This window comes from Manis javanica, chromosome 15, assembly GCF_040802235.1.
Source record: "Manis javanica isolate MJ-LG chromosome 15, MJ_LKY, whole genome shotgun sequence".
Classification (NCBI taxonomy): domain Eukaryota; kingdom Metazoa; phylum Chordata; class Mammalia; order Pholidota; family Manidae; genus Manis; species Manis javanica.
The window spans coordinates 31,492,166-31,519,897 of NC_133170.1; the positions used below are offsets into that span (position 1 = coordinate 31,492,166).

At 46.9% G+C, this 27,732-nt stretch overlaps 1 protein-coding gene across 1 annotated transcript in view; it reads left to right on the plus strand.

The window, feature by feature from the left end:
* Positions 1 to 6,820: 6,820 nt before the first annotated feature.
* WNT5B (Wnt family member 5B) overlaps positions 6,821 to 27,732 on the plus strand; it is a 105,809-nt gene continuing 84,897 nt past the window's right edge. Inside the window, exon 1 of the mRNA XM_017660182.3 lies at positions 6,821 to 6,947. Within this exon, the coding sequence (XP_017515671.2) occupies positions 6,822 to 6,947 (126 nt within the window). The 5' untranslated portion in view covers position 6,821. The remainder of the gene's footprint in view (positions 6,948 to 27,732) is intronic.

Genomic DNA, 27,732 nt, shown 5'->3' on the forward strand with positions numbered 1-27,732 from the left:
GCTGGCTGCCTCGTTGTGAGTTTGGACAGATTATATAGAAAAAACATTTTCTTTTCCACTTGTAAGTTCTCCAGCCCAGCTCTTCCTTCCCCATTGTGTACAGAACTCGGGCCAGAGAATTCCAGTCCCTGAAGGTAGGAGTGGGCAGTGACTGCGGCCTAAGGTAGCCAGAGGCAGGGTCCCCTGCTGGGTGGCATGGGCCCCAAAGCCCGGGCCCCAGCAGGGGCAGCTGGGCAGCCTCATCCTCAGGTGGTACTCTGTCCCCTTCTCCTGTCCTCGCCCTCAGAGGACAAGGCTGAGGTTACACTCTTTGTTGCAAACAGTGGAGGGGCCCCCAGAGCCCTGGGCAGCTGCCTGTGAGAGAAGGACCCAAGACATGTCAGGCAGGGCTGCGTGCCCCAGGCTCCCACCACACCCTCTCTCGCACCCCCTGGGGATGCCCCACACTCGGCTGCCCCAGCTCCTCCCTCTCCTGCTTCTGGCAGTTTAGCAACAGCGCCTCCCAGAGAAGAAGCTCTCTGCACCCCCACTGCTTTGCCCACTGCCAACCTGTCTGATCTTTCCTCTTCCTGCCACATAAAAGGCACTCGGGCCATCGCTGGGACCTGAGTAAATATTTACATACTCCATACTTGGAGCAGATGAGTGACCCTCTGTCTGGGTCACCGCCTTCACTGCAAGCCAGGCGGTGCCAAGGGCTCCCTAGTGCCAAGGGAGAGGGTCTTCAAGTACCAATCATGACCAGATCTGTTCTGATTCTTCTTGTTAGGATGAAGGCATCCCTGAAACACTCGACTCCTCCCAGGGAAGGAGAATTCTGAGCATCACCGAGTGCCGGCTAGGTCTCTATTACCTGGGCCTTCACTATCAGCCTCCAGAGGCCCTGCCTATAAAACTACAAACCCAGGTGAACACTGAAATTAAAGAAGCCACACAAGCAGCTCCTAGCTGCTGCCACTGGCTGGGATCGGGAGGTGGGGGCAGTCTGGGCAGGGCACCTCAGGGGCGGGCTAGAGGCAGGCAGCCGCCCAGGTGGTGTGATCTAGAGGTCCTGGGGAGGCTCCGGCAGCTTCCTCACCTACCCCTGGGGCCTGCAGTGTCTCCTCCACTCAGATTCCACCACTGAGAGACATCTGCTGCGGATCTGACAGCTTTTCTGTTTCCAGAAATTCCTGCTTGGCATGGACCACAGAAGGCAGCCCCAAAATGAAATAGACAGGGATGGTGGCCAGGCTGCAAGGAAGGCCAAAAGGAAATTACAAGGGGAGGTAGGAGTGTGGGCATAAAAGAGACCTGCAGTGTTTTGCACAAGAGTGAGGTCACCAGCCAGGACTTCTCGCCCTGGGCTAGTGGTTTCTTGTCCCATTTGCTCCTTACATGTCTCCCTCCTACATACTGAGGTTTGGGAAATGCAAGTCAGCGCCTCCAGCACCCTACTTAGCCTACAAAAACCAAGAGCATTTATCTGTTTGTTCTCTTAGAACAAAGGTGTTCATGGCTATATTTGAAACTTGAAAGAAAAGGAAATACTGAATGTAATTTCAGTCTCTGTGCTAATCATCTTTCTGTATCTCAGGGTCTGTGGAGAAATGTCTCAGGAAAAATGTTAGAGTCTAACATTGTAGCTGATTGCTATTTTCTGTGAGTCATTTTTATTGATCAACATATTAACCTCAAGGGTTAGTGCAGGATATTAAAGTCAGTTACTATTAGGTCACAGATATTTGCATAACTATGTATGTGTGTGTGTGTGTGTGTGTACTTGCATAAATATCAGAGAACAAGGGAGGGTGTGGGCTAAATGCTTTAGACTTAACATTCTGGATGTTTGACAGTTGTCCACTACAATGATATATTTTCACCTGTCACTGACTGTCTCTTGTGGTACAGCCATTTTTCCTGAAGCCAAACAGATGCTTCAGATCGGAAACTGCGGAGCCAAGTATCCCAGCTCAAACAGCGGAATGCAGTTTATAAATGCTTTTGATGATAATTATAGGTCAGGAAACAAACCATTACTTACCTTGAGATGTTTGGACTACCTGTGCATTTCCTTTGTCATCCTTACTAGTGCCATTGAGCAGAAGTTACCTCTCCAGCAGCACGGCCATGGTGGGACCTGGAAGCCAGCCTCCTTTGGGCTGAGCGCCACTGGCCGGGTCCTGGCCCGGCCCAGGCAGGAAGGAGCCTAACTGTGGAGACCTGTACTGTGGGGTAGCCTGGGCAACTTGACTGACACACTTCCTGCAGCTCCGGGAGGACCCCTGCCTTCTCTGGCTTACTTTGCACAGTTCAGCCAGCACTTCTCCCGCCTGGGAGGCTCCTGGGGGGTACCTTCGGGACTGTAGCTGAGTCTCCAGCTCAGTTGTGGGGCCTTAAATGTTACAGACCATGGCCACAGGTACTTAGAAGGCCTGCGGGGCAACCTGGGAAGATTTTTTCCTGGGAGATTCTGATAAAGCAGCAATTCAACCCATCAATGCCTGAGGAGCCTCCCAAGTAGCTATTTTGGAGCAAATGACCTTGAGACACCCTCTGGTCACAAGGCATAAGAGTCCCCACTCAGGGCCTCTCTTCTGTCTTTCCTGTCATGCGCCCAGTCTCTGGAGCAGAAGGAATCAGGGCTGCTCGCATTCTGGAATACGAGCCCCCACTCTGCTAGCTCCTGCCTCCCCTCCTCCCAGGCACCGGGGCTGCTCCACCCGCCTGCACCAGCCCTCTGGACGGCAGAGGGTTCTCAGCACCCTCACTTCCCTCTGCCACCTAGCGTGCCTGCCTGCCTGCTGGGGCTCCCGCACTGTGGAAAACACCTCCCCTGCCCTGGTGATTGTGCAGGCATCACCCGCACACATGGCCAGAGTCCCCCCCCAACCCCCCCCCCACCGGCCTCCTCCCGCCTTGACCCCTGCCCTCTGGCTTTCACATTTATCAGTCACTTCACTGACATGGCACCTCAGCCACCCTGACTTCTAACCCCTGTCCCAGTTCTCTGTTTCTTGCTGTCAACACTTGGATGCCCCACTGACCCTCAAAACAGAATGTATAGGGAGTTAAATTCACCACCTTCCACCCACACCTTGGCTTTCTCGATTTCCTCTTTGACTCAATTATGGACTCATTTAGCTCTGGGGGACTATTGAGTCAGACCGGTGCTCCCCTCAGGTGAGGACACAGAGGCCCAGAGATGGGAGGCAACCCACCAGGGCCATGAGCCCCACAAGGAGGGGGGCCTAGGCTTCCCTGTGGCCCCGACGCTGTGAGCAGGACTTGGGCACCTAGGAACACACCATGGGCCCCTGGCCTCGATCATTTCCATGTGCTGTTCCTGGGCCACCAGGAGAGCAAAGCTCCTTCAGAGTGGGTGCTCTTGACCCCGTTTCCTCCGTGACATCTGTCCCTCTGCACAGGATACAGGAAAGGGCTTTGGTCACAGTTCAGAAGGGAACAACAGGAGGGCCATGGGGGGTGAGAGTCTTCCAAAAGAAAATAGCACTTCGCACTGGTGACAATTCCAAGTAGTACCTCATATTCTGGTTGAGCAGTAGGGCCACTTAATTGGACCACACTCATTAGCTCATCCCATTTCCCCCTTATCGGGCCTCAGCCTATGACAACACCTCCACTGCCAGCTGGGGGCTCTGGATTTTGTCTGTTTCTAGTGATACCATCACAGCTTCATTGTAGATGTTTGTAAACCAGTAATTCATTCAAAGAACAGTTTAAGACTCTGTCTTCTCTAAGGAAAGGAAATGGGGATTGAAATCCAGGAGTTCAAGGACTGGGACACCATTAGACTGTCCCATGGAAAATTAGGTCATGCTATTTAATAACATTCACACAATTATGACCATTTCTTGAGTATATATACTTTCTGTAAGACATTGTTCCTGGCCTCTTTATCTGCCTTATCCGTCGGCTCTCGCATCCCCACGAGGCAGGGGCTCTCCCCTACCCCCTTTCAGACATGGACACTGCGGCCTAGGGAGGTCGGCGGCAATGTGGGCAGGGAGCCTGGCTCCCCATGTGGGCTGACACGGGGCTGCCTGCTCTGCCACTGGCCGGGTCTATCTAGCTGCATCGGGGGAGAACCGGTCAGGGGAGAGAGTGGGACTGTTCTCACTTGATGGAGCTCAATTAAGGTAAAAACATAAACATGGCTTATAAATTGGTGAACCCCTTGCACACCTCAGATGTCCAGGCTTTGGAGGCCCTGCTATCCTTGTACAAACTCCTTTAGTCACTGGCATCTTTGTGTGAACTTTCCCTACAAGTAAACTTCAGGGCGGACTTGAACTCACGAGAGCAGAGTTTTCTTCTTACCAACCCTGCTACCTCCCGCTCTCTGCATTTCCCTGAAGCAGACGTCCCAAATTTTCTCAGCTATCTTGAGGCTATGTGGATAATCCATGGGCAGCATCTGCATATTTGGGTCAGAATCTACCAGTTTTTTTAAGGCCTCATTCATTCTTAGAAAACCACCCAGAGGACAAGCACAAGAACAGTGCCTAGCGGCCAGCAGAGGCCCAGCACCCGTGGGCCGGCTCTTGGGATGGGGCTTCCCGGCTTTGCTCGTGCATCTGGCTCTGTGCGTCAGAGGCTCATCATCAGGCTGGTTCCCCCGCAGAACCTACTGTGCATCCAAGGTAAACCCTTTGAAGGCGCTATAGACACAGACCAGGTGGAATGGGAGCCCTGCTGGAGCAGGACCAGTTGTACCATCTGGAGCCCCACAGGACCTGGGGACGGAACAGCACAGCCCACCACCAGAGCCCTAGACGTGTCCACTGGAGAGCCCAGAGGGTGAGGAAATGGAGGAGGCTGCCTCCTTCCCACAGGGTTTGTTAGGGGTTCTGGCTTGGAAGGGATCTGGGAGAGTGGCTGGTGGCCCGTGAGGTCATGACCAGGAAGGGGAACAGAGTCTTGTATAAGCAGAGAAGGAATCATTACACATTTCCATAGGTCCCAATATTTGTTTTTTCTTTATTTGTTTAAACCACAAATGCCAAGTTAGGATATGTCTTATTTCGGGGAGAAGATGAGAAACCCCACCCAGCAATCACAGACAGAGCAGGAGTGCGATGGCCCACGTTCCCAGCAGTGCTTGTCTGGGGGGCTGGCTCTAGACTCCCCAGCGGGTCTGTGACTAAGGCAGTGGGGCGCTTACCGCTTCCCCTGGGAATCCAGCCCAGGATGCTGCTGGCTCCTCACTCAAATGTTTTCCCAGCTACTCAGCCACAAGTTCCTTTCCTGGGGGCACTGCAGCCACCCTCCCTAGGCCACAAGTTTTGACTCATCTCAGACTGGGAGGGTGGTGGGAGATGCAGGACTAAGTATGGGACATTCATCTGGGGTTGCTGTCACCTGTCACCTGCTCTCTGGCTGGATCATCATCTGGGGACCAAGTAAAGGCATCCCTTCTTGAGCTCATTCTAAGCCCCAAATAAGATGCTTGTCCCCAACTCCACCCCTCTCCTTTAGACTTTAACCTTTCTGAACTTTAAACTGGTCTCAGTCATCTCTATGTGTTTAGGCTCCATAAATGTGTATATGAAGTGAATCTCCAAATTCTCCCAGGTTGCATTTTGGAAAAACCAGGGCAAGGCCTTCCCTTGACCTCCCACAAAGACCCTAACCCCAGAACTGAGGCTTTATTCTGAGGAGGAGAGGAACTGAGCCTATTTGTCATTTGATAAAGTGGATTCTAAGCTTTTATGGATGCTTTAGACCAGCTCTCTTGCCTGTCCCATCTGTCCCCAAAGATAAAGCCTTGAACTAGGTCCCCTCAGTGAAGGCAGGCCCCCTCCATGGCAATTATAGGCCATTCAGTTAAAGTTGCTGGACCTGGTCTCATAAACCCCATTCACTGTGAGGTGGGAAGAAGCCAGCGCAATTCGGAGGAAGCCTTTCCCTCTAATTAGTCGGGTATTTGCAAAAACAGCTCTCATTTTCCTTATTGTAAACCCCCCCCCCCCGCCCCCGAGGACAATAGCTCCTTACTGCCAACCCAGGGTGGTGGGCTTCTGGCGGCTCATCCGTCAGCCTCCCCGCGGCCCTTCCCCCACTGACAGGGGAAGGCTGTCACCCTGTTCGGTTACTAATTAAGAGAAGGCAAAGCCTTCCGTGACTACCACTGCTTTTTTTCGTTTTGTTTTCCTCCTCACTGTACTGCATTCAAAGGCAATTCTCTAGCAGGGTGACCTCCTACTCAGGGAAGAGAAGGGAGTCTCAGGATGTAAAAGAAAAGGCAGTTGGAGGGCAGGCCTCAGACCCTGCTGATCGCTCTTGTTTGGCCCGTTATTAGCATCTGGAAAAGGGTCCAGCAGCTGGGGTTTGAGCTCCTGCCTCCCGTGGGACCTTGGCTAACTCCCTCTAGGGCAGCTCACCCAGAGGTGCTAGTAGCTGACTTACTAACAGACTTGGGGGCCTCAGTGAAAGTATTCAAACATCAGCCTGAGCTGAGACCGGAAACTGGCTCTAGTGAGTTTTCAGGCCACTACCTATTTTCATGACTATGGACTTGTCCTGCCACTTTTCTGTGCCCCGGGTTCCCTCCAGAAAGTCAAGTGAATAATTTAGCCGTAAAGCTGTCACAGAAACGATGAGAGAGAGAACACATTGGCCATTTGGAAACATTTTTCTTGGTGTGCCCGCTCCTGCATCAGCTTCGCTCGCTCCTGAACTGTCTGCTGGGTGCTGTAGGAAGGGCCCGGGGACGCGCAGGGCGGACTTGGGTTTGTGGAGCGGAGATAGCAGATCACTCTCCTTTGGGGCAAAGGAGGATGAAGCGGTGCAAGCGTTTGACGTAAACATAAGAGCTGTCGATGGAACTGTGTCCGCTCCCAGAGCCTCCAGCTCTGCAGTGCCTGAGCTGGGTGTTCCTGCAGGAGTGCAGGGAGTCCCGGGGGGCTGCTGGCCGGCAAGTCCCACGGGTGCTCCGGGAGGACCAGGTGGAATTCCGGGAGAAGGCGGCGGTGGGCGTGCCGGGCTGGGAGCGCGGCTGGGCGGCGGGCTTGGGGCGGGGGCTCCCCACCTCACCCCCGCGTCCGGGCCCGGGACGCTCTGCCGGGGGGCGGCAGGCAGGTGCCGAGGTCACGAGCCCCGCTCCGAGGAGGAGCCCCGGGAGGGGCGCGGGGCCGGCCGCGGAGCGGCGAGCCGGGGGCTGGCGCGGCGGCGGGGCGGGGGAGGGGAGGAGACGCGGGGGGCGGGGCGGAGGTGCGGAGCCCCCGGGATCCGCTCGCCCAGCGACGGCCCCTGCACTCCGAGCGCGGCCGCCGCCCGCCCCGCAGCCGACTTGGGGCCGCAACTTCCTCGGGTCCGCGCCCCGGAGACGACCGACGGCGGCAGCCGAGCCGGCGCCCAGGGCCTCCCTCCGGCCCAGCCGAGGGCTGCGTGCCCCCGCCTCCCGCCCTCCGAGCTCGGGGGTCCCAGCGCCGCGCGGGGCGCCCTCCCGGCGCGGGAGCAGCGCGAGCCTCGAGGCCCGCCCCAGGGGTGCGCGGCCCGCGGGGCTGCCGGGCACCGGGGCCGGCGGGCGCCTCGGCGGGACCCCCGAGCGGAGCGCGCCCGCCGCGCCTGCAGCCCCGCGCCCGGCCGCGCGTGAGGAGCGGGGCGAGGGTCCGCCGGGCCGCGCGCACGGAGCCCGGGCCGAACGAGCGGCGGACGTGCAGGTAAGCGCCCGGGCGCCGCGGTGGGAAGTGGCTGCCGCCGCCTCGCCTCGCCGCCCGGCAGCGCCCCGCGCGTCCCAGGCCGCCGAAACTTCCCAGCGCTCCGGCCTGGCGCCCGGGGCGCCGCGGGACTGGGCTCGGGAGCGGGCGGGCGGTTCCCGGGGCTCTGCCTGCCGCGGGGCCCGGTGGGCTCGGGGAGGGCGCAGGTGGGGCGGGCGCGGGGCAGCCGGCCGGTCGGCCGCCGAACAAAGCTGGGCCGCGGCTCGGGGCGCCCGGGCAGGTAGGCTGGGCTGATCGCCCTCTCGGCCGCGGGCCTCCCCCGCTCGCGTGCCCAGGGCTGGGCGACCGCAGAGCTGCCCGCGCACTTTCGCCGGCATGGTCGGGCCTGCGGCCGCTTCTGCTAAAAGCTGCGCCCCACGTTTGGGTGATTCTAGCCCCCGCGAGAAGGGCCAGTCTGGTGCCTGAGTCCCCAGGGCCGAGCAGTCAAAGCCCCGGTGTCGGCGCATTCTCTGCTTTCTTCTATTGCTCCTCCGCCCCCGCCCCCGTACCTCATCCACTCAACGCCGGGAGAAGTGGCCTCTTTCTGCATTTTCTTCTGCATTCTCAGGGGATATTTGGCTGTGCACTCTAGTCAGAGCCTTATTTCCTAGATACTTTCATGGGGCAGATCGTCGTGGGAGCAGGGAGTCTGGCTGGCTCTTTTCTACAGAGCAGGGAATGGAGATGGCTCAGGCCATGGGTTGGTGACCCAGCTGTGCATAGGAGGACTTGCCCTCCACTCCCTCCACCCCCTCCTTAACTACTTTTGCCACCTGGCCTTGTTGGCCGCAGCTTCCAGTTACTAACACCCTGAGCCGAGTTTCAGCCTGGTACCTGGAAGAGAAAGTCTGGGGATCATGTTACCAATCCCCTGAACCACTCCAGTCACCAAGGAACATACCCACTTGACAGAGCTGTGATGGGACATCTGTGCAATACCATCAGTGTGGCTGCAGGAAACCCTGGGTCCATGGGACAGGGTCAAACACCAGCACACTCAGGTGACCCTTTTGTGGCTGTCCCCCAAGGCAGCATAGGGCCCTGGGAGCAGTGGGCACACCCTCAGAAAGCCTGAGGACCCTTTCCTGGACCCTATCCTGGACCCAGCCACTCCTGCTGCTGTCTGAGTCAGATGTGGGGTTTACTTATCAAAGGCAAGACTCCTGATCTCAGGCATGGATGAGTGGATGCCAGGCCCTGAGCCTGTGCCCACACGCTTGTCCAGGTTCACATGCACAAGTCCTGGCAGACACACCCAGCTATGAGAGGTCAAAGGCTGAGTGGTGGTTTTCTTCCATTTCAAAATAGTGTCTGTTCTCTCTTTGACACAGAAGATTTGTGCTTATAAATAGCAAGGGGGAGGTGTGTCTCCTCGGAAGGAAAGGCAATGATGAGAGATCTCTTCTGCACAATTGTGAGAGGAGGACTGTAGCTGGCTCCTCACAGCAATGCCAACTCCAGGAGCTCAAGGAAAGAGGCTGAATTAAAGCCAGGTCTCCACAGGAGAACCGACAGACCGAGTTGATGCCAGGGCAGGCACTCAACAGGGTAAAGGGACTGAAGGAGACAATAGGTGGTTAAATAGCCAAAGGCAGCGGTGAGAAACAGCTCCCCTCCCTTTGCTAAAGAACCAAGGGCGTGTGACACACTGTGGGGTCTGCCTGCCTGCCAGGGGAGCAGGAGCAGCCTTGGAGCCCCTTGCTGGCCCTCTTCCATCCGGGGATTTCCTCCTTTCCCAGGCTTTGGTTTCTTATGTGTTTGTGCATGAACATGTAAGCAAGGCTGTGTGTTAGGTGTTTGTTTAAGGTGTCTGGAACTAGCCTACTCTTTCGTTGATTTGGTGGTTGTAATATCTCCAGGGTGTTCTATTGAGATGAAATAACCATTTGCCAAAAATTTTTCTATCCCAAAAGCATATGTTAAAGGGATATTGCTAATTGCTGGGAAAATTTAAAAATCTGGGCTTGTTCTTCACCTGCGTATTTTGCCCTCCTCTTATGCTAGTGGCAGCTGAGATTTTTGCTCTTCTTCAAGAAGGGCAGGGAACCAGGCTGATCCATTCTAATTTTCACTTGCAGAAGAGTTCTGCTGGTTCCTGGATTGCCACCTGCCCTGTATTTCTATCAGGGGAGGATGTTTTTATGTGAAATGGGAGTCCTTGCCTTCTCTGAAATAAAGACCAATATGTCCACAAAAGTTTTCCTGTTGGTCATTCTGATTTTGTTCTCCTAGGTCCTCTTCAGACTACCTGAATCTTCTAAACAGGTCTTCAGACTGCACTGTCGTCCCAGCCCCATATCTGGATACAGTCCCGAGGGTTTTGTTGGTGTTGGGATCAGTTGTTTTTGTAACTTGTTCAGAATTCTCAAGGCACAACAGCAATAGCTACACAATCCCCTGCCAAGGAGGGAATATGGGAGCTCCTGACCCACATCTAGGGGGTCCTTGGCTCATTTCTGTTGAGCATCTTCAAACTATCCAGGAGTCCAGAAAAATCTACCAGAGGGGTTGGGAGTAGATGGCTGTGATGAAAAGATCTGATAGCTTCTAATCTGAGCCACCTTTTAAAGTAAAAAATAATTTGCTACCTGTGTGAGAGTGGCTAGGCACCCCCCGGGGCAGAGTGCTGGCAGAACCCTGGCCCTGGCCCTGCTGGTCGGCTGGTTCAGGCTGAGCTTCCATCTGCCTGTGGTGACCAGGCCGCCCCCACTAGGCCCTCTCCAGGCAGGCTGGCTCCGTTTGCCTGGCTAAATTCAAACCTCCACCCCCTCCATCCCAGTTTGACCCACTGGCTGGCGGGCTCACCACTGGCTGGCTGCACAGACGGCCACAGTTCCTGACTCCTTTGCCCCTGCAGTTGTCTTTGGGTCTTTCGGTGCTGCAGGAATCCTCTTGCAGACTTTCTGAAGTTGGCCTCCCTCCTCTCTGCTTCTTCACCCATGGGCTTTCTTCCCCACTCTTCCTCCTGGGTGATTTAGAACCTGTTTGGGTCCAGGGGGAGACTCTCCCCTGACTCCTGTGAGTCCCCTGGACTCAGCCATTGGAGGTCCCAGGGCCCTGCTGACCGATCATTCCTGCCCAGGCCTGGCTGCCTGTCCACTCCCTGGGAGCAAGAACAGCCCTGACAGCTGCACAGCCCTTAAAGGCACAGGGGTGTTTTCTCAGAACTTCGTCGCGTTCCTCCAGCTCCCCAGCCCCCAAGAGCTGGGCCTGACCGTGTGTGCTGCCCCTTGCGCCCTGGTCCTTCTGCAGACTGCTGGGGGGTGCTTATCGGGGGTGGGTGGAAGCACATTGTAGCTCCTCCCCTCAAGGTCTTGGTTGTCTTCCTATGAAGTGAGGGTGTTGCATTAGAATGTCTTGAGGCCCCTTCCAGTTCTAACATTCTGCGTTTGAACAGCTTTGGCTGCTTCAGTTTTGGAAACTCCTCTGCTGGGGGTGAGGAAGCAGCCAGTGGAAGGAGGTGTGCGCCTGCTGCATCCACAGTTACTGTTTCACAAACCGGGGTCTTGCAGGCAAGGTTTGGGGTAGAGGTGGAGGCTCAGGTTGCATTCCTGCCCTTGGGCTCTGGCCTCGTGGGTGCCTCTGTGGTCAGCCAGCAACCCAGGGCTCTGTTTCAGCTCTGGGTGACTTTGGGGCGGGTGCCTGTGTTCCTGGGGTGGGGGTACCCGGAGTCCATTCTTAAACGATTTCCAGGCCTCTCTTCTGTACAGCTTCCTTGAGCCCCAGAAATGCTAACTCCTCAAAGGTTGCTCTTGTCTAATTGATAAAGGGTCAGGAGTGGATTTCCTCAGGCCTGGGAAATGATAGCTGGGCTTAGTTAGAAAAGGAAGTGGATTAAAAGTCCTTGTTTTACAAACTTTGGCTTCCAAAGGTCACTTTAGAGTTATCTGGAATGTTCACTTGGTGGATTTGCTCTGAATCTTGCTGGGGGAGCAAGAAACAAAGCTCTTCTGACCCTGGCTGGTGGTGATCCTGTTCACTGCTGAGACTCCCTGCCCTCCTTCCATGGAGGGAAGCCCCGACTTTGAGGGGGGAAGTGGCAGGGCGGCCAGAGCTGCAGGCTCTGGTACTGCGGGCGGGTGCATGCCCCTGGCATCCCCTGGGTCTGCACCAGGATTCCTGCCACACCCCATTTCTCTTCCCCACAAATACCCCGAGGTGACTGGAGGCTTCCTTTGTTGCCAGAGGTGGGAACTCAGTTGAGGGCTTATCTCTAAGATTACATATTTTTCGCATATTCGTTGGGAAGTTTCTCCTGGGAAATTTTAAGTAATGAATTACTACATACATCATACAAATATTGTATGGGGTACAAGAACTGCAATCAAAGTAACTAAACCTTCAAAGAGATTTTAAATATAAGTTTAGAACTAGAAGTTTCCATGTCAGACTCAAGAACAGGAGCTGCTGAATGGGGGTGGTGGTAGGGGGCTTCTTGATTGTACTGTTGGGATATGCCTTGACACAGGAGGCTGTTGAAAACTGAGACAAAAGAGACATGGCTTCAGGCAGCCTGCTGGGGTGTGGACACCAGCACTTATAGCCAGCTGTGTGACCACAGCAGGGCAGGTTACCTGACTGCTCTGTGCCTCAATTTCCTCAATTTTCAAAAAAAATGGAAACTTTATTTTATGTTTTTTTTCTTTAAAATTTTTTTTATTTTTGTTATCATTAATCTACAATTACATGAGGAACATTATGTTTACTAGACTCCCCCCATCACCAAGTCCCTGCCACATACCCCATTACAGTCACTGTCCATCAGCTTAGTAAGATGCTGTAGAATCACTACTTGTCTTCTCTGTGTTGTACAGCCCTCCCTGTGCCCCCCACACACATTATGTCTGCTAATCCTAATTCCCCTTATTCCCCTTATCCCTCCCTTCCCACCCATACTCCCCAGTCCCTTTCCCTTTTGTAACTGTTAGTCCATTCTTGGGTTCTGTGAGTCTGCTGCTGTTTTTTTCCTGCAGTTTTTGCTTTGTTCTTATACTCCACATATGATGAAATCATTTGATACTTGTCTTTTCTACCTGGCTTATTTCATTGAGCGTAATACCCTCTACCTCCATCCATGTTGTTGCAAATGGTAGGATTTGTTTTCTTCTTATGGATGAATAATATTCCATTGTGTATATGTACCACATCTTCTTTATCCATTCACCTACTGATGGACACTTAGGTTCCATCCATTTCTTGGCTATTGTAAATAGTGCTGCAATAAACATAGGGGTGCATATGTCTTTTTCAAACTGGGCTCCTGCATTCTTAGGGTAAATTCCTAGGAGTGGGATTCCAGAGTCAAATGGTATTTCTATTTTTAGTTTTTTGAGGAACCTCCATACTGCTTTCCACAATGGTTGAACTAATTTACATTCCCACCAGCAGTGTAGGAGGATTTCCCTTTCTCCACAACCTCGCCAACATTTGTTGTTGTTTTTCTTTTGGATGGTAGCCATCCTTACTGGTGTGAGGTGATATCTCATTGTGGTTTTAATTTGCACATCTCTGATGATTAGCGATGTGGAGCATCTTTTCATGTGCCTGACCATCTGAACTTCTTCTTTGGAGAACTGTCTGTTCAGATCCTGTGCCAATTTTTTAATTGGATTATTTGCTTTTTGTTTGTTGAGGTACGTGAGCTCTTTATATATTTTGGATGTCAACCCTTTATTGGATCTGTCATTTATGAATATATTCTTCCATATGGTAGGATGCCTTTTGTTCTATTGATGGTGTCCTTTGCTGTATAGAAGCTTTTCAGCTTGATATAGTCTCACTTGTTCATCTGTGCTTTTGTTTACCTTGCCCAGTGAGGTATGTTCATGAAGAAGTTGCTCATGTTTATGTCCAAGAGATTTTTACCTATTTGTTTTTCTAAGAGTTTTATGGTTTCATGACTTACATTCAGGTCTTTGATCCATTTTGAATTTACTTTTGGGGTTAGACAATGATCCAGTTTCATTCTCTTACATGTAGCTGTCCAGTTTTGCCAACACCAGCTGTTGAAGAGGCAGTCATTTCCCCATTGTATGTCCATGGCTCCTTTATCATATATTAATTGACCATATATGTTTGGGTTAATATCTGGAGTCTCTATTCTGTTCCACTGGTCTGTGGGTCTGTTCTTGTGCCAGTACCAAATTGTATTGATTACTGTGGCTTTGTAGTGGAGCTTGAAGTTGGGAAGCAAGATACCCCCTGCTTAATTCTTCCTTCTCAGGATTGCTTTGGTTATTCAGGGTCTTTTGTGGTTCCATATGAATTTTTGAACTATTTGTTCCCATTCGTTGAAGAATGCTGTTGGTAATTTGATAGGGATTGCATTCAATCTGTAGATTGCTTTGGGCAGAATGGCCATTTTGACAATATTAATTCTTCCTAGCCAAGAGCATGGGATGAGTTTCCATTTGTTTGTGTCCTCTTTAATTTCTCTTAAGAGTGTCTTGTAGTTTTCAGGGTATAGGTCTTTCACTTCCTTGGTTAGGTTTATTCCTAGGTATTTTATTCTTTTTGATGCATTTGTGAATGTAATTGTTTTCCTGATTTCTCTTTCTATTAGTTCATGGTTAGTGTATAGGAAAGCCACAGATTTATGCATATTAATTTTGTATCCTGCAACTTTGCTGAATTCAGATATTAGTTCTAGTAGTTTTGGAGTGGAGTCTTTAGGGTTTTTTGTGTACAATATCATGTCATCTGCAAATAGTGATGGTTTAACTTCTTCTTTACCAATCTGGATTCCTTGTATTTCTTTGTTTTGTCTGATTGCCGTGGCTAGGACCTCCAGTACTATGTTAAATAACAGTGGGGAGAGTGGGCATCCCTGTCTTGTTCCCAATCTCAGAGGAAAAGCTTTCAGCTTCTTGATGTTCAGTATGATGTTGGCTGTGGGTTTTTCATATATGGCCTTTATTATGTTGAGGTACTTGCCCTCTTTACCCATTTTCTTGAGTGTTTTTATCATGAATGGATGTTGAATTTTGTCGAATGCTTTTCAGCATCTATGGACATGATCATGTGGCTTTTGTCCTTCTTTTTGTTTATGTGTTGGATGATGTTGATGGATTTTCGAATGTTGTACCATCCTTGCATGCCTGAGATGAATCCCACTTGGTCATGGTATATGATCCTCTTGATGTATTTTTGAATTTGGTTTGCTAATATTTTGTTGAGCATTTTTGCATCTATGTTCATCAGAGATATTGGTCTGTAATTTTCTTTTTTGGTGGGGTCTTTGCCTCATTTTGGTATTAGAGTGATGTTGGCCTCATAGAATGAGTTTGGAAGTATTCCCTCCCCTTCTATTTTTTGGAAAACTTTAAGGAGAATGTGTATTATGTCTTCTCTATATGTCTGATAAAATTCAGAGGTGAACTCATCTGGCCCGAGGGTTTTGTTCTTGGGTAGTTTTTTTATTACTGCTTCAATTTTGTTTCTAGTAATTGGTCTGTTTAGATTTTCTGTTTCTTCCTTGGTCAGTCTTGGAAGGTTGTATTTTTCTAGGAAGTTGTCCTTTTCTTTTAGGTTTTCCAGCTTGTTAGCATACAGATTTTCATAATAGTTCTCTGTATTTCTGTGGGGTCCATCATGATTTTTTTCTTTCTCATTTCTGATTCTGTTTATGTGTGTAGATTCTCCTTTTCTCTTAGTAAGTCTGGCTAGAGGCTTATCTATTTTGTTTATTTTCTCAAAGAGCCAGCTCTTGGTTTCATTGATTTTTTTCTATTGTTCTATTCTTCTCAATTTTATTTATTTCTTCTCTGATCTTTATTATGTCCCTCCTTCTGCTGACTTTGGGCCTCATTTGTTCTTCTTTTTCTAATTTCAATAATTGTGACTTTAGACTATTCATTTGGGATTGTTCTTCCTTCTTTAAATATGCATGGATTGCTATATACTTTCCCTTTAGAACTGCCTTTGCTGCATCCCACAGAAGTTGGGGCTTTGTGCTGTTGTTGTCATTTGTCTCTATATATTGCTTGATCTTTGTTTTAATTTGGTCATTGATCCATTGATTATTTAGGAGCATATTGTTAAGCCTCCATGTGTTTGTGAGCCTTTTTGTTTTCTTTGTAGAATTTATTTCTAGTTTTATACCTTTGTGGTCTGAAAAGTTGGTTGGTAGAATTTCAAACTTTTCAAATTTACTGTGGCTCTTTATGTGCCCTAGTATGTGGTCTATTCTGGAGAATGTTCCATGTGCACTTGAGAAGAATGTGTATCCTACTGCTTCTGGGTGAAAAGTTCTGTAGATGTCTGTTAACTCCATCTGTTCTAGTGTGTTGTTCCTTGCCTCTGTGTCCTTACTTATTTTCGGTCTGGTGGATCTGTCCTTTGGACTGAGAGGTGTGTTGAAGTCTCTTAAAATGAATGCATTGCATTGTATTACCTCCTTTAATTCTGTTAGTATTTGTTTCACATATGTCAGTGCTCCTGTATTAAGTGCATAGATATTTATAATGGTTATATCCTCTTGTTGGACTGAGCCCTTTATCACTATGTAATGCCCTTCTTTATTTCTTGTTACTTTGTTTGCTTTGAAGTCTATTTTGTCTGATACTAGTACTGCAACACCTGCTTTTTTCTCCCTATTGTTTGCATGAAATATTTCCATCCCTTGACTTTTAGTCTGTGTATGTCTTTGGGTTTGAGGTGAGTCTCTTGTAAACAGCATATAGATGGGTCTTGCTTTATTTATTTATTTATTTATTTTTATTTTATTTTATTTTTTTTTGAGAGGGCATCTCTCATATTTATTGATCAAATGGTTGTTAACAACAATAAAATTCTGTATAGAGAAGTCAATGCTCAATGCACAATCATTGATCCACCCCCAGCCTAATTCTCGTCAGTCTCCAATCTTCTGAAGCATAATGAACAGGTTCTTACATGAACAAATTCTTACATAGTGAATAAGTTCTTACATGGTGAACAGTACAAGGGCAGTCATCACAAAAACTTTCGGATTTGATCACTCATTATGAACTATAAACAATCAGGTCAAATATGAATATTTGTTTGATTTTTATACTTGATTTATATGTGAATCCCACATTTCTCCCTTTATTATTATTGTTATTATTTTTTTAATAAAATGCTGAAGTGGTAGGTAGATGCAAGATAAAGGTAGAAAATATAGTTCAGTGTTGTAAGAGAGCAAATGTAGATGATCAGGTGTGTGCCTGTAGACTATGTGTGAATCCAAGCTAGACAAGGGCAATAAAACATTCATGGATGCAGAAGATTTCTCGCAAAGGAGGGGGGGTTAGGTTCTAAGCCTCACCTCTGTTGATCCCCAATTTCTCACCTGATGGCCCTCCTGCGATTGTGCCTGTCTTAGGTTGTTCCTCCCTTGAGGAATCTTGCCCATCTCTGGCTAACCAGTCATGTTCCGTGGCCATACAGGGAAATGTAAAGTCGGAAAGTTAGAGAGAAGCCATATTGTTTGAAAAGGTTAGCTTTTTACTTCTTTGCAGATTTATGCCCTGTGGCTTCTATGCCCAGCATTTGTCTTGAGGTATCATTACCACTTGGAAGAATTATGATACTCAGTAATTTTCGATATGAGGCACAAATTCTACTAAATGGTTGTAATTAGAAAGGAAGAAGAAAGCTATAGAGGTAGCAGATGGAAGAAAACATGGGAAGATTGATTAGTTCTTTGACATATCTTCTTGTAGAGTAACTTAAGCATGTATAGGTTTTAAACTACTAATTAAATTGCACACACACATTAACATAATAGGAATACAGTTACATAACCAAAGCAGATCTATAATTACCAGCCATCTCCAGTGAAGCCAAGAAAACCAGTTAGGCACCCTAAGCATTTGTGAAAACTTACAATGATATGATGGATATTTTCTAACTGAATTTGAATAGTTTGAGAAAAATCAGACAAATTAAAACAACCCATTCCTGGGAACTGTTCACATCCCATATGTTCTTTTAACAGTAGATAGTCTATAGTCGCACGATTTTGGAGCACTACAACTTGCACTTCTCCTAATTCTTGGTTGAGTTCCAACAGTATAGATCCAGTCAAATTTGTTGTTTTACTGTATGCACAGGCTAGCTTAGATATCTCCTTCTTCATTCCAATGGCAAGTCCAGAAACTGGTGGGATGAATGCAGCTACAACTGCAACATCACCTGGATCTTTGTTGAGGGTTTTTGATAATCATCTTCTGGTATGACTCTTCCAGAGAGTGCTAATGTTGGAAGTTCTTCTTCATGTCGTATCTTCGTTCATTTTCTGGGTAGCCAAATTAGGCTTTGATCCTCTGTATAAACACAAACAGACCCTTTGCCCACACTTTGATATGCCCTTTATATCATTGTGTAGAACTCATTGGAGGTCACCACACAGGAACTGCTTTATTTTTTTTTTTAGGAGAAAGGAATATTATCAGAAAAGTGTACATCCATAGCCGATCATCTGACACCCTTTAAGTGATTAAAATTAAGGATATGTAAAGCATGCATTATTCGTTGATTTCAGTTAGTTTTATCCTATCAGGGAGTAATACCCCTTCTCTTTCTTTCTTTTTTTTTGTTATCTTTAATCTACACTTACATGAAGAGTATTATGTTTACTAGGCTCTCCCCTATACCAGGTCCCCCCTATAAACCCCTTTACAGTCACTGTCCATCAGCATACCAAAATGTTGTAGAATCACTACTTGTCTTCTCTGTGTTGTACAGCCCTCCCCTTTCTCCCACTCCCCCATGCATGCTAATCTTAATACCGCTCTTCTTTTCCCCCCCCTTATCCCTCCCTATGCACCCACCCTTCCCAGTCCCTTTCCCTTTGGTACCTGTTAGTCCATTCTTGGGTTCTGTGATTCTGCTGCTGTTTTGTTCCTTCAGTTTTTCCCTTTGTTCTTATACTCCACAAATGAGTGAAATCATTTGGTATTTCTCTATCTCCACTTGGCTTATTTCACTGATCATAAATCCAGGTCCATCTGTGTTACTGTAAATGGTAAGATTTGCCCTCTTCTTATGGCTGAGTAGTATTCCATTGTGTATATGTACCACATCTTCTTTATCCATTCATCTACCAATGGACATTTAGGTTGCTTCCAATTCTTGGCTATTGTAAATAGTGCTGCGATAAACATAGGGGAGCATCTGTCTTTCTCAAACTTGATTGCTGCATTCTTAGGGTAAATTCCTAGGAGTGGAATTCCTGGATGAAAAAGTTAGTCAGTTTTAAGCATTTTGATGAACCTCCATATTGCTTTCCACAATGGCTGAACTAATTTACATTCCCACCAGCAGTGTAGGAGGGATCCCCTTTCTCCACAGCCTCGCCAACATTTGTTGTTGTTTGTCTTTTGGATGGCAGCCATCCTTACTGGTGTGAGGTGATACCTCATTGTAGTTTGAATTTGCATTTCTCTGATAATTAGCGATGTGGAGCATCTTTTCATGTGTCTGTTGGCCATCTGTATTTCTTTTTTAGAGAACTGTCTGTTCAGTTCCTCTGCCCATTTTTTAATTGGATTATTTCATTTTTGTTTGTTGAGGCGTGTGAGCCCTTTGTATATTTTGGACATCAAGCCTTAATCGGATCTGTCATTTACAAATATATTCTCCCATACTGTGGGGTTCCTTTTTGTTCTATTGATGGTGTCTTTTGCTATACAGAAGCTTTTCAGCTTCATATAGTCCCACTTGTTTATTTTTGCTGTTGTTTTCCTTGCCTGGGGGTATATGTTCAAGAAGAGGTCACTCATGTTTATGTCCAAGAGATTTTTACCTATGTGTTTTTCAACAAGTTGAATGGTTTCATGACTTACATTCAGGTCTTTGATCCATTTTGAATTTACTTTTGTATATGGGGTTAGACAATGGTCCAGTTTCATTCTCTTACATGTAGCTGTCCAGATTTGCCAGCACCATCTGTTGAAGATGCTGTCATTTCGCCATTGTATGTCCATGGCTCCTTTATCAAATATTAATTGACCATATATGTTTGGGTTAATGTCTGGAGTCTCTAGTCTGTTCCACTGGTCTGTGGCTCTGTTCTTGTGCTAGTACCAAATTGTCTTGATTACGATGGCTTTATAGTAGAGCTTGAAGTTGGGGAGTGAGATCCCCCCTACTTTTTTCTTCTTTCTCAGGATTGCTTTGGCTATTCGGGGTCTTTGGTGTTTCCATATGAATTTTTGAATTATTTGTTCCAGTTCATTGAAGAATGTTGCTGGTAATTTGATAGGGATTGCATCAAATCTGTATATTGCTTTGGGCAGGATGGCCATTTTGATGATATTGATTCTTCCTAGCCACGAGCATGGGATGTGTTTCCATTTGTCAGTGGCCCCTTTAATTTCCCTGAAGAGTGACTTGTAGTTTTCAAAGTATACGTCATTCACTTCTTTGGTTAGATTTATTCCTAGGTATTTTATTCTTTTTGATGCAATTGTGAATGGAATTGTTTTCCTGATTTCTCTTTCTATTGGTTCATTGTTAGTGTATAGAAAAGCTACAGATTTCTGTGTGTTAATTTTGTATCCTGCAACTTTGCTGTATTCTGATATATGTTCTAGTAGTTTTGGGGTGGAGTCTTTAGGGTTTTTTATGTACAATATCATGTCATCTGAAAATAGTGACAGTTTAATTTCTTCTTTACCAATCTGGATTCCTTGTATTTCTTTGTTTTGTCTGATTGCTGTGGCTAGGACCTCCAGTACTATGTTAAATAGCAGTGGGGAGAGTGGACATCCCTGTCTAGTTCCCGATCTCAGAGGAAAAGCTTTCAGCTTCTCTCTGTTCAGTATAATGTTGGCTGTGGGTTTATGATATATGGCCTTTATTTTGTTGAAGTACTTGCCCTCTATTCCCATTTTGCTGAGAGTTTTTATCATGAATGGATGTTGAATTTTGTCAAATACTTTTTCAGCATCTATGGAGATTATCATGTGGTTTTTGTCCTTCTTTTTGTTGATGTGGTGGATAATGTTGATGGATTTTCGAATGTTGTACCATCCTTGCATCCCTGGGATGAATCCCACTTGGTCATGGTGTATGATCCTTTAATATATTTTTGAATTCAGTTTGCTAATATTTTATTAAGTATTTTTGCATCTACAGTCATCAGGGATATTGTTCTGTAATTTTCTTTTTTGGTGGGGTCTTTGCCTGGTTTTGGTATTAGGGTGATGTGATGTTGGCTTCATAGAATGAGTTTGGGAGTATTCCCTCCTCTTCTATTTTTTGGAAAACTTTAAGGAGATTGGGTATTATGTCTTCTCTGTGTGTCTGATACAATTCAAAGGTAAATCCGTCCGTCCCAGGTGCTTTGTTCTTGGGTAGTTTTTGATTACTGTTTCAATTTCTTTGCTCATAATTGCTTTCTTTTAATTTTCTGTTTCTTCCTTGATCAGTCTTGGAAGGTTGTATTTTTCTAGGAAGTTGTCCATTTCTTCTAGGTTTTCCAGCTTGTTGTCATATAGGTTTTCATAGTAGTCTTTAATAATTCTTTGTATTTCTGTGGAGTCTGTCATGATTTTTCCATTCTCATTTCTGATTCTGTTGATGTGTTTTGATTCTCTTTTTCTCTTAGTAAGTTTGGCTAGAGTCTTATCTATTTTGTTTATTTCCTCAAAGAACCAGCTCTTGGTTTCATTGATTTTTTCTATTGTTTTATTCTTCTCAATTTTGTTTATTTCTTCTCTAATCTTTATTATGTCCCTCCTGCTGCTGACTTTAGGCCTCATTTGTTCTTCTTTTTCCAGTTTCGATAATTGTGATGTTAGACTATTCATTTGAGATTGTTCTTCCTTCTTTAAGTGTGCCTGGATTGCTATATACTTTCCTCTTACGACTGTTTTCACTGCATCCCACAGAAGTTGGGGCTTTGTGTTGTTGTTGTCATTTGTTTCCATATATTCCTTGATCTCTATTTTAATTTGTTTGTTGATCCATTGATTATTTAGGAGCATGTTATTAAGCCTCCATGTGTTTGTGAGCCTTTTTGTTTTCTTTGTAGAATTTATTTCTAGTTTTATACCTTTGTGGTCTGAAAAGTTGGTTGGTAGAATTTCAATCTTTTGGAATTTAGTGAGGCTCTTTTTGTGACCTAGTATGTGGTCTGTTCTGGAGAATGTTCCATGTGCACCTGAGAAGAATGTATATCCTGTTGCTTTTGGATGTGGAGTTCTATAGATGTCTATTAGGTCCATCTGTTCTAGTGTGTTGTTCAGTGCTTCCGTGTCCTTACTTATTTTCTGCCTGGTGGATCTATCCTTTGGGGTGAGTGGCGTGTTGAAGTCTCCTAAAATGAATGCATTGCATTCTATTTCCCCCTTTAGTTCTGTTAGTATTTGTTTCACATATGGTGGTGCTCCTGTGTTAGGTGCATATAAATTTAGAGTGGTTATATCCTCTTGTTGACTGAGCCCTTTATCATTATGTAGTGTCCTTCTTTATCTCTTGTTACTTTCTTTGTTTTGAAGTCTATTTTGTCTGATATTAGTACTGCAACCCCTGCTTTCTTCTATCTGTTGTTTGCCTGAAATATGTTTTTCCATCCCTTGACTTTTAGTCTGTGCTTGTCTTTGGGTTTGAGGTGAGTTTCTTGTAAGCATCGTATAGATGGGTCTTGCTTTGTTATCCATTCTATTACTCTGTGTCTTTTGAGTGGTGCATTCAGTTCATTTACATTTAGGGTGACTATTGAAAGATATGTACTTATTGCCATTGCAGGCTTTAAATTCGTCTTTACCAAAGGTTCAAGGTTAGCCTCTTTAGTGTCTTACCGGCTAACTTAGCTTGCTTATTGAGCTGTTATATACACTGTCTGGAGATTCTTTTCTTCTCTCCCTTCTTATTCCTCCTCCTCCATTCTTCATATGTTGGGTGTTTTGTTCTGTGCTCTTCCTAGGAGTGCTCCCATGTAGAGCAGTCCCTGTGAGATGCCCTGTAGAGGTGGTTTGTGGGAAGCAAATTCCCTCAGCTTTTGCTTGTCTGGGAACTGTTTAATCCCACCATCATATTTAAATGATAGTCATGCTGGATACAGTATCCTTGGTTCAAGGCTCTTCTGTTTCATTGCATTAAATATATCATGCCATTCTCTTCTGGCCTGTAGGGTTCCTGTCGAGAAGTCTGATGTTAGCCTGATGGGTTTTCCTTTATAGGTGACCTTTTTCTCTCTAGCTGCCTTTGAAACTCTTTCCTTGTCTTTGATCTTTGCCATTTTAATTATTATATGTCTTGGTGTTGTCCTCCTTGGATCCTTTCTGTTGGGGGGTTCTGTGTATTTCTGTGGTCTGTTCGATTATTTCCTCCCCCAGTTTGGGGAAGTTTTCAGCAATTATTTCTTCCAAGATACTTTCTGTCCCTTTTCCTCTCTCTTCTTCTTCTTCTGGTACCCCTATAATACGGATATTGTTCCTTTTGGATTGGTCACACATTTCTTATAATATTGTTTCATTCCTGGAGAGAGATCCTTTTATCTCTCTCTATGTCAGCTTCTATGCGTTCCTGTTCTCTGGTTTCAATTCCATCTATAGCCTCTTGCATCTTATCCATTCTGCTTATAAATCCTTCCAGAGTTTGTTTCATTTCTGTGTTCTCCTTTCTGGCATCTGTGATTGCCCTCCGGACTTCATCCCATTTCTCTTGCGTATTTCTCTGCATCTCTGTCAGCATGTTTATGATTTTTATTTTGAATTCTTTGTCAGAAAGACTGGTTAGGTCTGTCTCCTTCTCTGGTGTCTCTGTGATCTTGGTTTGCCTGTAATTTTGTCTTGTCATAGTGATAGGAATAGTTTGCAGAGCTGTTACTAGTGATGGCTGGAAGAACTTCCCTTCTTGTTGGTTTGTGGCCTTCCTCTCCTCGGAGAATAGCGACCTCTAGTGGCTTTTGCTGGGTAGCTGTGCACAGACAGGGCTTCTGCTTCCTGCCTGGCTGCTATGGAGTTTATCTCTGCTCTTGCTGTGGGTGTGGCCTGGGTCGGGCTGCTGCTCCAAAGTGGTGGAGTTGCATTGGAGGGGGAGCGCCAGGAGGCTATTTATCTCCGTAAGGGGCCTCCTTGCTCCCTGCAGCCCAGGGAATTAGAGTGCCCAGAGATACCCTCATGCCCTACCTCTGGACTAAGTGTCCCGCCCTGCCCCTTCAAAACTTCCAAAAAGTACCCACCAAAACAAAACAACGACCACAAAAACAAAACAGCAAAAAACAAAAAACAAAAAAACAAACAAAAAAAAATGGCTGCTCACTTTTCTTTTGTTCTCCGGCACCAGCCTCTGATACCCGCTCGCTGGTCTTCCTGCCCTGTTTCCCTAGTGTTGGGGTCCCTATCCCTTTACCTGTTTCCCTAGTATTGGGGTCCTTGTCCCTTTAAGACTTCCAAAAAGCACTTGCTACAACAAAACAACAACAAAAAAAAAGAAAGAAAAAAAAGAAAAAAAGTGTGGTCGTTCGTGTTTCTTTTGTTCTCCGGCGCCAGTCTCTGATACCCTCTCGCCAGTCTTACTGCCCTGTTTCCCTTGTATTGGGGTCCCTGTCCCTTTAAGACTTCCAAAAAGCACTCGCCACACCAAAACAACAACAACAACAACAAAGATGGCCACTTGCTTTTCTTTTGTCCTCCAGCGCTGGCCTCCGGTACCTGCTCACTGTTCTTGCTGCCCTGTTTCCCTAGTATCCAGGGCCCCGCGTATGCACTGTGTCTGCACTCTGGTCCGGATAGCTAGGGCTGGGTGTTCAGCAGTCCTGGGCTCCTTCTCCCTCTCACTCAGACCTCTCTCCTCCTGCTGGGAGCTGGGGGGAGGGGCACTCAGGACCCGCCGGGCCGGGGTTTGTATCTTACCCTCTTTGTGAAGCGCTGGGTTCTCGCAGGTATTGATGTGGTCTGGATGTTGTCCTGTGTCCTCTGCTCTTTATTCTAGGAAGAGTTGTCTTTGTTATATTTTCATAGATATATGTGGTTTGGGGAGGAGATTTCCGCTGCTCTACTCACGCCACCATCCTGGCTCCGCCCCTGGGTCTTGCTTTTTTATCCATTCTATTACTCTGTGTCTTTTGATTGGTGCATTCAGTCCATTTACATTTAGGGTGATTATTGAAAGATATGTACTTACTGCCATTGCAGGCTTTAGATTTGTGGTTACTGAAGGTTCAAGGGTAGCTTTTTTACTATGTAACCATATAACTTAACTCTCTTATTAAGCTATTATAAACACAGTCTGTTGATTCTTTATTTTTCTCCCTTCTTATTCTTCCTCCTCCATTCTTTATATATTAGGTGTTTTATTCTATACTTTTTTGTGTTTCCTTTGACTGCTTTTGTGAATAGTTGATTTTATTCTTTGCCTTTAGTTAGTATTTGGTTGATCTGCTTTCTTTGCTGTGATTTTATTTCCTCTAGTGACATCTATTTAGCCTTAGGAGTGCTTCCATCTAGAGCAGTCCCTTTCAAATACCCTGTAGAGGTGGTTTGTGGGAGGCAAATTCCCTCAACTTTGCTTGTCTGGGAATTGTTTAATCCCTCCTTCGTATTTAAATGATAATTGTGCTGGATAAAATATTCTTGGTTCAAGGCCCTTCTGTTTCATTGCATTAAATATATCGTGCCATTCTCTTCTGGCCTGTAAGGTTTCTGTTGAGAAGTCTGATGATAGCCTCATGGGTTTTCCTTTGTAGGTGATCTTTTTTCTCTCTCTGGCTGCCTTTAATACTCTGTCCTTGTCTTTGTTCTTTGCTATTTTAATTATTATGTGTCTTGGTGTTGTCCTCCTTGTGTCCCTTCTGTTGGGAGATCTATGGGCTTCCATGGTCTGAGAAACTCTTTCCTCCCCCAGTTTGGGTAAGTTTTCAGCAATTATTTCTTCAAAGACACTTTCTAACCCTTTTTCTCTGTCTTCTTCTTCTGGTAGCCCTATAATGTAAATATTGTTCCATTTCAATTGGTCACACAGTTCTTTTAATATTCTTTCATTCCTGGAGATCCTTTTATCTCTCTCTGCCTCAGCTTCTCTGTATTCCTGTTCTCTGATTTCTATTCCATTAACAGTCTCTTGCACCTCATCCAGTCTGCTCTTACATCCTTCCAGAGATTGTTTCATTTCTGTTATCTCCCTCCTGACTTCATCCCTTAGCTCTTATATATTTCTCTGCAGGTCCATCAGCATGGTTATGACCTTTATTTTGAATTCTTTTTCAGGAAGATTGGTTATATCTATCTCCCCAGGCCCTCTCTCTGGGGTTTTCTGGGTGATTCTCGACTGGACCAGATTTTTCTGCCTTTTCATGGTGTTAGAGGTTGTCATAGGTAGGTGGCACATGTGTCAGCCTTTTCGTGAGATGCTGAGTTCTTGCAGATGTAGATGTAGCCTGGCAGTTGTACTGTATCTTCTAGTCTCTCTGTTAGGTGGAGTTGTATTGTATTTTCAAAAATATGTATGGTTTTGGGAGGATATTTCTGCTATCCTACTCACTTCGACATCTTGGCTCCTCGTCTGTATTTTACATTTTTATAAAAAAGTACTTACCTCATATGGTTGCTGTGAGGCAGGCTGTGCTGAAGAACAGTGTGTAGAAATCATTAAACTGTGCTTGGGACTTGCAGGCCTGCAGAAGTGTCAGCTATTATGGCACTATTGAAGGGTCCAGTGGCAGGGCAGTTAGGACCCCTTGGCCCCCTTCCTGTGACTTGCTCTGCATTTGAGGATGGGGATTGTTTCATGGAAGCCATTTGCTGCACACCTGGTGCTTCTATCAGCGTGCTCGCCAGCTCTTGAAGGAAAGGGCTTTCATGAGTATCAGCTGTGTCCCATCAGGCATGGATGTCATTCCAATCATTACATGGGTGGGAACAGAGGGTGGCAGTTTGTGGAATGAGCCATAGCAAGAGAGGACAAATGTTCTTTCACATAGGGAAGGGGAAGGGGACTGTCCTGGGAGAGGTAGGTTCTGATATGGTCCTGTGGGGCTGCAGATTGAGCAAGTCCCTGGCTGAGAAGGAAGGGATCTTGCTGACACATCTCAAACCAGTCTGTTGTTTTACCAAAGCAGATACTGATACAGTCCTTGTATTTGGAAACCCTCAAAATCTGGACATTTTGCATTTTCTTATTCTTAAAAGGTAACTCTGTGAAATCAAATCTAAAGGAAGCTTAAATATAAAGGGAAAGGTCAGATTCCAGAGTCCTCCTCTTGCCCCAGGCCAGCTCTGTCTGCCACTGTGCAGCCCTCTCAGGCTCTTATCCTCAGGCGGCCCCAGGAGCCACATGGGGAGGGAATGAGTGAGGGGGAGGAGGGGAGAAGGGTTATAATACAGTGGTGAGTGTGGGAGGGCTCCCTGCGTGGACCAGAGCATGCATTTCACCCTAAGGTGTTCAGTCCACATGTGCAAAACTCACTGGGTCTCCCCTACCCAGCACTGCCAGCTGGGTGACCTCAGGCTGACAAGTGGGGACCCACTGCCTTCCTGGTTGCTGGCCCTTCAACAGAATGAGGTGGGGCTGCACAAGGAATTGGAGCAGCTCGTTTAACTTATCAAAGCCCAGGGACTGCCATCCCCTTTCCTGACCTAATGTTCCTAACCTGATCTCCCAGCTTCTCTCAGAGAAAGGCATGTCTTTCAAAGGTGTCAGGTCTGGAGCCATTACAAGCAGGGTTTCCTGCAGATTCCATATATCATTCATAATCTTATAGTTTCCACACTTCCCAGAGAGTACATTCCTTACCTCCACTGCCACTAAAACACAGCCCAGCCTTGCCCCTGGTCCACCAAGCCCTCTGCAGCCTGCTCCCACCTCCAGCCTCATCTCACACCACTGTCCCACAGACCCAGTGCCTGCCACACATGTGCATGCACGATGCTGCATGGACACCCTGCACTCAGTCAGGGCCTTTGCACCTGCCACTCCTCTGCCTGGCTGGCTCCTGCCACTTTCTGTGCCGGCTGCTCCTCCCCACCCCTCGGGTCTCAGCTTCTCGAAGAGTCTCTGCCAAGCAGAGCTGCCAATTGCCCTATGTGCTCCCTGTTCATACCCAGTTCCTGCACAGCCCTCG